The sequence below is a fragment of the Haliotis asinina genome, chromosome 2, assembly GCF_037392515.1.
Source record: "Haliotis asinina isolate JCU_RB_2024 chromosome 2, JCU_Hal_asi_v2, whole genome shotgun sequence".
In the NCBI taxonomy this organism is placed as follows: Eukaryota; Metazoa; Mollusca; class Gastropoda; order Lepetellida; family Haliotidae; genus Haliotis; species Haliotis asinina.
Window position 1 is genome coordinate 8,966,097 of NC_090281.1, and position 12,602 is coordinate 8,978,698.

The 12,602-nt window shown below is 39.1% G+C and overlaps 1 protein-coding gene across 1 annotated transcript; it reads right to left on the reverse strand.

Moving 5' to 3' along the window:
* Nucleotides 1-913: 913 nt before the first annotated feature.
* Nucleotides 914-12,049, reverse strand: LOC137273216 (uncharacterized). Its single transcript, XM_067805719.1, has 7 exons — nt 11,922-12,049; nt 10,429-10,561; nt 8,769-9,037; nt 7,933-8,083; nt 7,311-7,549; nt 6,838-6,982; nt 914-5,009 (listed from the first exon to the last, which is right to left on the reverse strand). The coding sequence occupies exons 2-7, from the start codon at nt 10,511-10,513 to the stop codon at nt 4,837-4,839; spliced, it is 1,062 nt and encodes a 353-aa protein (XP_067661820.1). The 5' UTR covers nt 10,514-10,561; nt 11,922-12,049; the 3' UTR covers nt 914-4,836.
* Nucleotides 12,050-12,602: the final 553 nt, after the last annotated feature.

Here is a 12,602-nt window from a genome sequence, read left to right on the forward strand (position 1 = left end):
CTGAAGATGGAAGGATGAGCATGAGGAATAAAATGTGAATGTTGCTTTGGTAGACAAATAGAAGTCTACAATCTCAATGGCAACCCGGATTCCAAAAGATCCCTTGCAATATGTGCTGGTTGTATCAGGCAATCTTGTGGTTGTCTGTCTTCGTGACTTTGTAGAGTGTCATACCTGCATTGGGCTCGTTGCTTACAATCACTGGTCTGTCTGATATAGACTTGATTATTTACAGTTCACTTTCACATAGCTGAGTGATATCAGAACAATGAATGAACATGTAAACAAAAGGATTCATTCACCAGTTTGACTCAATGATGGCTGTCCTTCAGCAGGATTACTGCCTCGTACTCTGCTGCATTGCATCGTACTCAGCTCAATACTTCATGACAATGTAAGTCTGTGAACATGACATCCATAACCACAGGATCCGGTGGTCAGATTCACTGACAAGGTTGATGCATGTCATCGTATTCCATTTGTGTAGATGGATGATCATGCTGTTGATCACTGCATTGTCAGACTCTATTATTGACACCATGTAAGTGGAATGTTGCTGAGTGTGTGTTCCCAACTTTTGGGAAAAATCAAATTTATTGCATTAACTGCTGTCATGGTGAGAATATCACAAATTGGTACCCATGGTGAACAACATGTAGATCAATCTGTAAGAGACCTTTCATAATTTATCACTGTGCGTGCGTGCTTGGGTGGGTGAGTGCGTGCGTGCGTACATGCCTAGTTGCTGCTGTACGTCTTCAAAAGTGATGACCCACCCCCACCTCCCCCAGATCAAATGAAATGGGTGACTCTCCCTTACAATCATTATCACTCTCCCAGCCATAAATTATGAAGGATCTGCAAATGAACATTTTAAGAACCCTCATATATTGTTCTGAAATGAGTATCACAGTCCATGTACATGTATCTTTATTACACATATCTTCCAGATTACAACACAGAAAGGGCATTTATTTGTAAAGTGAGAAACATTGTGGTTTCATTCCTACCTGTACAACATTCACAACCAAATTTATCAAAGGTCTGCCCAGGCCATCCTTGGTCAGGATCCTATGTGCCCAGGATGCTTATTACAGCAAAGACAGTGTTTGTCAATGTTTAGCAATAAGGCCTCACTGGTCAAGGCACCATAGTCTCTGTGCTAACTACATACTAGTCCTAAAATCTCATTAACAACAAACATGTTATTCCTATGTTCAACCATTGTTGTGAGAACCCCTTGAATGTTCAACCACGTTGTGAGAACCCCTTGAATGTGTGAGAAACTCCCTTGATATTGTGAGAACCACTTGAATGTGTGAGAACCCCTTGAAGTTGTGAGAACCCCTTGAATGTGAGAACTTCTTGAAGTTGTGAGAACCCCTTGAAAGTGTGAGAACCCCTTGAATGTGTGAGAACCGCTTGAATGTGTGAGAACCCCTTGAATGTGTGAGAACCCCTTAAATGTGTGAGAACCGCTTGAATGTGTGAGAACCCCTTGAATGAGGGGAAACTGAGCAAAGTTACATGGGTTCAAATTGTTTTTAAAAGCCTCTTGAAACAGGGCAGTGACTTTCAGAAAATAACTTGTCCTGGCTAATTTTCCACATGCCTTGATTTTTATAACATAATCACCATGATGTAATTGTGAAAGAGTAAATCAACATGGTATTTGATGCTAATGTTTAGTGGACTATATATTGAGAAGTGATAAATAGCAAAGAAAGACAACTGTCACAGTGAAATGTAATACCTACATTTTGAGCAGATATGAAATCCAAGTCTATTTGCAGTGTGAAACTGTAAGCAGAAACAATCTAGTAGCCCTGGGACAAGTATGATACCATTGTTCGATTGCCTGAAATGAACACTGACTTGACCGGGGTGTTGGGAGATGGGATTTTTTAACCCTGAGTTAGACCATACAGTCTAAATGATGGATGTGTGATATATTGAAGGAATCAGATGTCAACCTTCTTAAGCTGTTTTGTTTCTAACCCACCTTTATTCAGACGTTTAAATTTTAGCTTCTGAACATCCATGCTGACCACAGAAATGACCACACTAGTAGACAGCAGGATGTCATGGCAGTCTGATGTGATAACATCAAATACCAAAAACAGTATATTGGAGAGGCATATATTGTTTTCATTCAGAATCATCCAGCTGACGTATTGTTTGAGATTCAGATATCAGATCAGAATGGTGCACTCATTTAAGAGATTTTAGAAGTCTTGATGCTGCTTGTCTAATGAGAGTCTACAAGACATGACCTCTGATGGAGCAAACTGGTGTAAAAGATCTCCATTACAAAAAGACCACAAAACTGTAAAAATTGAAGTAAATAAAGTGAAAAACATGTAAATGTCCAAATATACAATAATACAAAGTATATATAATGATATATGTATACATTCAAACATGTCATAAATACTGAAGGAAACACTAGGGCACCTTGCAAAGTATATATGTCAGCAAGTGCAATAACCATCATTCTCACAGCAGTCAGTACACGTCAGTGAATACCTTGTACCCACCAATATCTGTTGCTTGTTATTTTAATACCCAAATCTGGAAATAGCTGCCCACCATTTGGTGACGAATATCTTATAATGACATAGATTATATATTTTGTATTCATAATGAATGATATATCTTCAGAGAATGTCATTTCCTTCAGGATCACACAGTATACACTCCTTGCCATTTTGTTCACATAAACAACCACAAGTCCTCAAACAACCACAAGTCCTCAAACAACCACAAGTCCTCAAACAACCACAAGACTTAGAAGACCTCTCTGTTCTATGTTTGGTGTGGAGTAGCCTAGCATCACTGAGTGAGTTTAGTTTTACGCTGCACTCAGTAATATTCCAGCTATATGGCGGCCAGTCTAAGTAAACTTATCCTCAGTACTTTTCGTTACACTCCACTACTGAGTCTAACAAAACCTTATGGGAGGTCGCGTCAGGTAACCTTTGAGACTGACCAATAAGACCAACAGTTTACCAAATCGTGAAAGTGGACATTCGCACATACCTTTTGAACTTGTTATCTCGGAAAGGTTTGTGCCCGAACGATTCTGAATGCTATTTAGTGTACGATCCCTTCAGGGTGATGCACACGGCGCATGTTACAACCATGACAACGGTGAGTAAACAGTCCCTGAAAATAGTGTTTTTGGCAATATTCAAGGATGTCATATTGCGGAAATATTGGCTAATGGTAACCATGTCAACAGAACCCCCAAAGTATATACAGCTGGTCAAATAACTGTGTTACATACAGATTTTTGTTTGTGGAGAGATCTGTGTTGGTAACATGAATATTTTGAAAATCCCTCTGATCCCTAAATAGTAGCCGTTGTTTGATTGGTTAAATTTATTTAACCGTCTTGCATTTGATTGGACGGTTATATGTAGCTCAAAGGTTACCAGACGCAACCTTCTACTAGGTTTTGTTAGACTCAGTGGTGGAGTGTAACGAAATGCACTGAGACTAAGTTTACTTAGACTGTATGCAGGCGGTCTGTTAATAATCGAGACAATCCAGTGATCAACAACATGAGCATCGATCTGTGCAATTGGGAACCGATGACATGTGTCAACCAAATCAGCAAGCCTGACCACCCGATCCCGTTAGTTGCCTCTTACAACAAGCACAGTTGCCTTTTACGGCAAACATGGGTTGCTGAAGGCCTATTCTACGCCGGGACCTTCACGGGTTAGAGTAGCCTAGAGGCTAAAGCAGTCACTCATCACACTGCAGACCAGGTTTGATTCTCCAAATGGGCACAATGTGTAAAGCCCATTTCTGGTGTCCCCTGCCATGATATTGCTGGAATATTGCTAAAAGCAGCGTAAATTTTAACTCACTCACTGTACTATATGATAATATCAATAAAACCTGGCATGCAATCACAAACATTAGTAAACAAGCTCCCTTTCTCTTTCACATGAGAATACATTTATATGTAATACAAACTATCAAGTAATGATTCATCACACAACTGATTGTCCATTTATATATTTTCTCATACTTTTGCCATGATGACACATGCTTTTTAAGAGGTAATATGTCAGCTAATGTACACGTGAATAGGAAAGTGAGTATTACAATATCACAACCTGTACAATATGTGGACAGATTTCATAAAGGTTAAATGCAAATGTATAAGAATATGGGCAGAGCATCATGTAAACAACCAACAATAACACTATAAAAGTACATGTACATAACAATGATAAAAGTTTAAAATAAATGGTAGAAACACAATCTGCAGACTGATATAGTGACAAAAGTCGTCCAGACCACAGGGGCTTGTAATGCTAAAAGTTACCAGTCAAAACAGGATTTAACCAGACAAATCTGTTGAATCTGATGAGATGAATAAAAAATCTAAAATATTTTCCAGACTATTGGACTGGCTGGCTAGCTGTAAATACAGTAAATTTAGACCACCCTCAGAAATCTAGCCCATCTTGGGCAGTTTGACATACCTTGGTGTGGTGTAAAATTAAACTCCTCATTCACACACTTTGTACCTTGATGTCAGTTTTCAGTGTTACAAGCCCCTGTGGTCCTGTAAGTATTTCACTCTTGTGATCTATTTCACATACAGATTTATCAGTCACTGACATCCACTCACCATGCTATCCTAGCATGTACTGTCATTCAATACACAAAAGTCTACTCCTTGTTGACATTCAGTCCCTATACTAATCTGACCAATCAACATACTCTTCTGGCCTCCTGGAAATGATGTAGCTTGTTATTGTTGCAACCGGGAGAAAGGTCATGGTCACATTGCTAGTCATCACTGGGAAGTGACATCGTCTAGTCGTCATCATCAAAACTCGGGAGAGACGGCATGGACCAAGACCTCGTACCTCCCCCACTTCCCTTACACTTTCCAAGCCTGCACATGATGATGAGACCAATGAGGACAATGACGATGACCACACCCAGAACAATCAGTACAATGTTTCCTGCACTCAGACCTGGTGAACCTGAAATAAACAATGGAAGAATAAATACACAGGGATAAAACAATCCATGACATATCTGAGTACATATTCCAGGTCTGTGACTTCATCATCATCTAGTGTATGTTCAACTACAGTCTAAACAATGTTTCCGTTCAGTCATGCTTGTGAAAAGCCTGAAGCTGGGTTACTGGTGAGTTACTGGTGAAACCAACACATCCATGGGGCTGACAATCCCAGAAACAACTTCTGGGACAAGTGTTACATGGCCAGAATAAGGTGAAAACACTTTCTTGTCCTTTAACTGCTAACAATCCCACATTTAAGAGTATCATATCATGTGAAACAAAGTTTTAGTGACTGAAAGAAATCAGTTTGCATGGTTCATTTAAAGGTCACAAGCAACCAAAAATCAAACATAATTAAAACACAGTTATCACTTGTTCATGACATATAAAATGCACTGGTGATTGTGAAGAAACACATAAACAAAATTATAAGCATATAATCGCAAATCAAAAGTGCAATATTTTGTACTTGGGTTTACTGCCCTCAAAACAAAGCAGCCACAATACCAAACCCAGTCAGGGCTGATGGGTGTGCACTCATGTGTAACAACGTTTTGTCATGTAACTCTATAGGCTGAATTGGCATTTTTGATGATTTGTTTCAGTAAGTGAATACAGAAAGGAATCAGAATCAGCAAAGTTTTATGTTGCATGTGACCTTTAAAGATGAAGATTTGGGTTAAAGTTAGAACAAAGGTCAGGGTCAGGATCAGTCAAGTTCAAGCCAAGGCTCAGAATCAGTCAGGTTCACGGCAACATGTAGGTCTTTTAGCTTTTGTTAGTTGTACAAAATGCATTTGTAAACTTGACATCTTTAAGGATAGCTTGTATGTTGGGACCATAAATGTTTAAAATATATTCAATCATGACTTGGAACATGCTCATAGAATGTAACAGTCAAAACCAACCTTGTAAAGAATATTGCTAGTACAAACCAGTGTTCCAGGATTGTTTGGGTTGAATTACATAATCGATTGTTTGGTTGTTTAGTCACTACGACCAATCTTCAATTATTACAATAAATCGTACCACCAATAGTTGGAACAGATACTCTTTAATACCATGTATACCATTCAAGGCATGTTCACACCTATCACATCTATCCATACTATGCTGCCTATCCTGAATCTAAATGGTCTCAATTTATGGCCATCTTATGGCAAACAACTTGATAGTGAGGGAGGTGAAAGAATTTAGAATTTGGTCCTGGCAAAATCCAGTTGCTTTATATTAATTTACAAGTCCTCCTATCCAGCATCAGTCTATTCTGTATTTTGACACAAAACAGACTGCCCTAACTGACTGTTGGCTCAGTAATCAACACTCTCTAAACTGGCATCCTGTATCTTGGCTCTCCTGTTGATTGGCTGAACATGTAATAATAAACAATGGATTACATCGGCATTATGCTGATAAAAGGAGCATGGATAAGGATTACAAAGTAGGGAAGGTAAATCTTTGAGACACATGTCACTTGTATTAAAAATTAATTGATGTGTCACCATTTGTCAGTCGCTCACCATGTCAATATGGCAAGAAAAGTCAAGCAGATGGATAGGTAAAGTTCTCTAAACTGACACACCCTCTATACAAGCGTTTTATGTTGGTCCCAGCAAACGCCGATTTAGAGGGCTTCCACAATACTTGTTAGCCTGCCTGCCACTTGCCACTGGACTACAGCTGTAGAACTATACACCTGGTATATCAGTTTGAACCAGTGCAAGCAGTCCACACAATCCTAAATCCCATCAAGTAGCACATACTCATGGTTACTGTGAACTCACCACCACTGAGGTCATGATTGTCCCATATCTTGAGGTGGAAGTCATACTTTTTAGTGTCCACTGAGCCTGTTCGGATGGCCTTGAAGGATATCTCCTCTCCATCAGTACAGAAATTTTCTGGAGATGCCTCAGAACATTTCACACTCTGCAAACAGGAACACATATGACTCAGTCCCCTCCCTTGGACATACATACCTATATCAACTGTCTTGGGATATACATTATATCAACTGTCCCGCTGGACATACATATCTATATCAACTGTCCCTGTGACATAAGTACCTGTGCCTTTACGTACAGCATATAATGAACTCACAGCATAATTGTGTTTATCACCTCTGCAAACATTATGCCAGATACTTCATAGCATCATTAATTGAAGATAGTAACCAAAAAGGGGTGGGCAAACAGCCACAACATAACCTCTCTAGACCGTGGGTAAACTGCCCTATGACCAGCAGTCATGGCATCACCTTTATGAGATCACCTCCATCCGGAGACCCATGGTACATAAACAGTTCGAATGACGAGCATGAGTTCTCCCTGGGCCACTCCTCAAACTTCACACAGATCTCGGCCTTCTTGCTGTCATCCACATCACGATATCTGAAGGTTTTCACGCAGCTGGAGGCATCATCGGTATCTAGTAGCTTCATGTGCAGCCGGCTGTTCTTCAGGTAGTGTTTGGTGCCACAGTTATTAAACATGAAGACTGTAAAATTATAGTAAGATAAGTATTTAAGGTAAAAGCTGCAAACATTTACAAGACAGAGAGGAAATACCTTGAAATCAAACCTGTGAGTTCAGTGAATCCTGGTACGACTAAGGGACAAAACTCTACATGTAGAGCAGTACAAATGAGACATTAAAGAAATATCATTTACAGTGGTGTCATTCCTTAGAAGCAGCCATCATGGCCACAAACTGTACAAAGTTATAATAATGTTGATGTTCACAACAAGCAATCTAGACAACAGAAACATCCAAGACAAGACTTTATTATTATTAGAACCAGATAGTTCTGTCCAGTTTCTGATGTCCCTGTAAAATATTTTAAGCAAACATGTTGACAACAATGAGAGAACTATGCCATACCAAATCTGTTCTGACTAGTAATCCTGGAGACATCCATGAGGAATGAAACATCCCTTATACTGGCATCTGGCTGGGTGGCCTCCAGAACAATCTTCACATTCCTAGCCTCCCTGGAACACCACTCAGTTGTGTCCATGTTACAGTCTAGGATCTAGAACAAGTGTTAAACAAATCTAAAGGAAATGCTTTCATCAAAGTTGTTGCTTCAGCAATGGTTGCATAACTTATGACATTGAGTATATAATCAATTCAACTCTCTTCCTCTCTAGAATAGTCTGTTGTTATGGTTGCAATGATCATTCATTTGAGCATAAAATTAACCCCAATACAACCTGCTCCTGACTACGGACTTATCTGACAATAGTTGCATAGTGTATGACACTGAGTATATAACTAATCCAAGCCTTACATTTTCCACATTGCAGTCTCCTGAGACAAAGTTGCACAACTTATGACACTGAGTATACATGCTATCCATACTTAGGTGTGGTGAGGTAGCCTAGTGGTTAAAGTGTTCACTCATCACGCCGAAGACCCACGTTCAATTCCCCATGCGGGCACAATGTGTGAAGCCATACCTCCAATATGGGGCTTTGCAATGACATTGGTTGTACAACGTTTTACACTGAGGATAAATTCTATCCATAGCTAGGGGTGGTGGGGTAGCCTAGTGGTTAAAGTGTTCGCTTGTCATGCCAAAGACCCACATTAGATTCCCCACATGGGCACAGTGTGTGAAGCCCATTTTCTGCTGTCCCCCTGCTGTGATGCTGCTGGAATATTGCTGAAAGCGGCGTAAAACTAAACTCACTCACTCACTCACTATCCATACTTACCCGGTCTGCAGTGTAGTCTGTTGTGATCGGGACATATGTCAGAGAGGTATCGAATGTGTAATACTTAAGATGCAGTGAGCACCGATGAAAGTGGACAATATGTTCGTTGATACAGACAACTTGTGAGCCTGATACAAAAGCTTGGAAACAAGGGAAGTAACCAGTCAAATTCCTGTTAGGTTTGCTGCGGTCAAGATTCTCCACGTGGAATACATCTTCATCATTCAGATGTACTTTGTAGCTGCAGGAGTCTTCCGAGTCCATGTACACTGGAAGGAAACAATGCAACACTGAACTCATCCTCTGGAATACAGGGTACCATATCACCTTTACAGAGCAAGTACTCTGGACCTTTCCATTAACAAAGCTTCTGAAGTGATCTCACCTTCTAAATCACGTTTTTTTTATTTCGAGTGCAGAATCCTAAATTTAGCACTATCACAGTTCTGCATAAGCTGCACACTTACATATTATACAACACATATTCACCATCTCCAAATATACTGCATGATGCCTGTTTACAAACATAAAATTAATAAATGAATAACTTAAAAACATCAGTAGTATAGCAACCCCCTATATGAATATCCAGTAAATGCATTCCATCTGAATATCAATCTAGTAACTATCTATTTAAATACTCTTCATTATTATTTACGGAATGCAAATTTCACATAAACATGTACATAAATCCTACATTCAGTGACAAATGTGTAAAAGTTCTATCAGGGATTGAAGTTTTTTCCAAGCGTGCCTCATGGGCTCTGTCATGATAATGTAAGTGTGTCATTTCAGTTTCAGGTGTTCCATACATTCATGGTCTATTAAACTGAACTTCAAAACATTATACGACTTGAAGTGAATGTAAAAGTTGCATTCACTATTAAATCATGAGTAATAAAACAATGGTAGGTAGGTATTTTTGTTTGTTTACTGACCTCAAACTTTGAAAAGGCACTGGTCATTAGCTGACTGTCTGACGTGTAAATATGTCATTAGTTATTGTTCCTAATGTCACTTTAAACCATGAAAAGACAATATGGTGATGAAAACATGCTTTAATGCACTTTCAAAAACATCAAGTGTGCCATAAAGGCACATTGGTAACAATTTAACTGTGCCATTTCAATTTTAGATGGGCCATCAGTGGGATGGCACTAATAATTTCGATCCCTGACTATGTTTATTGGAACTTAGGCAGGAACACAAGATGTGTTATACACTGGGGGCATCATGATACATGATACATGGTACAAGTATGGTGTCACAGAAAAACAAACAAACATCTAACCTCTGATATTACATATTTCACAGAAAAAAAGAGTTCTTAAATCATGTGCAGAAAAAAAAATATAAAAGAGCCCAGAGGTGTCAAAAACTGAGGTAATCTAGTAGAATGTTTTGTGTGCATTTGCTTCAGACTTAAAAATATCCTGCACATTGGCGTACAGAAACCCAAACAGACCGGTTCCAAGGGAATAAAGTGAAAGAAATATACCCAATGCAGCCCATGCAAGTCTAGAATGAGTTGCACAACTAGATTTGACTTATTTTATTATTTGTTTTACAGATTTCTTGTCGTATTTTGTCAAAAGGAAGAAAAAAGAGAGTTAATTTTACAGTAAAATGTCTTCCTACAAAAACAAGACAAGCAACACACCTGTTGTTGTCTTGCCATGAACGCGGTCCGACTGCAGAAACACTACACACACAACAAACACCCACAGAGTCCCGCTGCAAGCCATCTTGTACTGTTGTACAAGAAAGTCAACATGCGTCACTTGCAAGGTCACCTGGAAATAAATGACACCATCATGAAACTTGTGGATACAAGAGCCTGCCTCTTAGATGATCCTGTCCTGAAATACTACTCTAAGACCTTGAATTTTTTCTGTGCATAAATTTGTTCCTATTTATTAGTGAGTGAATACTTTTTAATAATGCCTTAGCCAAATTCATTCATTGGGGGCATGGATTAGCCTTGGGGTTAAAGTGTTCACCTGTCACGCTGAAGACACGGGTTCGATTCCCCACGTGTACAATGTATGAAGCCCATTTATGGTGTCCCCTGCCATGATATTGCTAAAACATACTTACGTACTCACTCCAACATCATGACAGCAGGAAATATCATACATGGACCCAACATCACACATTATTCTCACACATATCATCAAATAATACCATAAATCCAACTTAAAACCTCTGCAATAGGAATTTGATGTGTACACAAAGTTTCACAATTAAATATGAAACAGATAATGACTAGTGAGCCTACCAACACTCTTTTAACACTCTTGATTCAAGGTCTGCTAAGTGGACATCAAGGGCTCCATACTTTGGTATGTGGAATGCGTACCATAATGGATTTGGTAGGCACAAGCAATATTTTACAAGGATGATAACAGTGGAAATAAATGAAAACCTGTAGATATTTCATTTTATTTACATCTTTGGGGTATATTAAGACATTTAAGATTCACATGTATGTACTGCTGCAAAAACATTACTACAAATATTCTCCTCTTACCTCAAACTTGTTGCCTTGTAAATGAAACACATGCTTCCCCCTCCCTACCCTCAGCCACCCACCCCTACCAAAAGCAACAATTTCAACAAGGCCGAAATGCCACCAGTTAATACATGGAAAGGGATGAGGTTTTATACACTGTGTATTGTTGATTTTTTTAACTGTTTATGAATTCTCGGGGAACTGTGCATTTAGATACAATTATGTGGCTGTCTCTATATCCACGTGAAAAACTGGTTCTTCTGCGACGTAATAACAAATCAACACACATCTTCCAAAACATACACTTTCTTAAAACATTTAATACGGTACATGTCCCGCCTTCCTTGAATTCCTGTCATAGTTGCAGCTTATTTGTATCAATCTTGCTTTCGCGAGTGGACACTTGACAAAAAGAATGCAAACCCACTGATTACATACACCAATAGAGTTCACAAGTTTCTATACATTAGGCCATTTTCACGTTGTTTCGAGGAACGTCGGCAGAGCGTACCGGACACAGAAGCAGCCTCAGCGATGGAAACCGTAAAGACTGTTGAATAAGGAAAAGTGTTAATGATCTTCTCATGGACAACTATTATAGAAAGGCATCGGTTAGTTCTCAAACAGTCAAACTGGCCTACCTTTCTACTCTCGACTCTATTACTCCCCGCCCACTCTCGGGGTTCATCAGGTTTGTTAATGACGGTTCAGCTGGCAGTCAGACATGACTGGTGTATAAGGTTCTTTGCGCTATAGGTACACTTGAACCCTATAAGTAGACGGGACCCGACCTTGAGGCTATTTTTAACCTGTATAGGAGGTGTGGAGTTGGGGTCTGGGTGGGAGAGTGTACAAGCTGGACGGACATTGTTCAAGATAACTTTTATCAAGTCTACTTTTTGCGAGACATTTGTACAATACTGCGTGTAAAATCGCCAACAAATGTACACATATTTCTTTCCCTAGAACAAGTTAAAGATATTGTTTAAAAAATATGAAGATATTGTTTTCAGTTCATTGCAGATTTCGCATCTGTATATGCCTACACCCTTTACAAACTGTTGAATACTGTACTCCCACACTAAGTGTGCAGACTAAAAGTGTGCATTATAGTGTTACATAATTATGGTAAACCAGAGACTATATATGATAGATTATTACATGGTCTCTGGGAAAACTTTACAACAAAAGCGTAAAAAGACAAAAGCGTAGAACCGATAAACTACAAGTTTCGCCCCCAAATGAGATATATTTCGAACAATTGTTTAACAAGAACCACAAATGTATGTACTTTGAGAACTGTTGGGTCACACTGGTGCTCC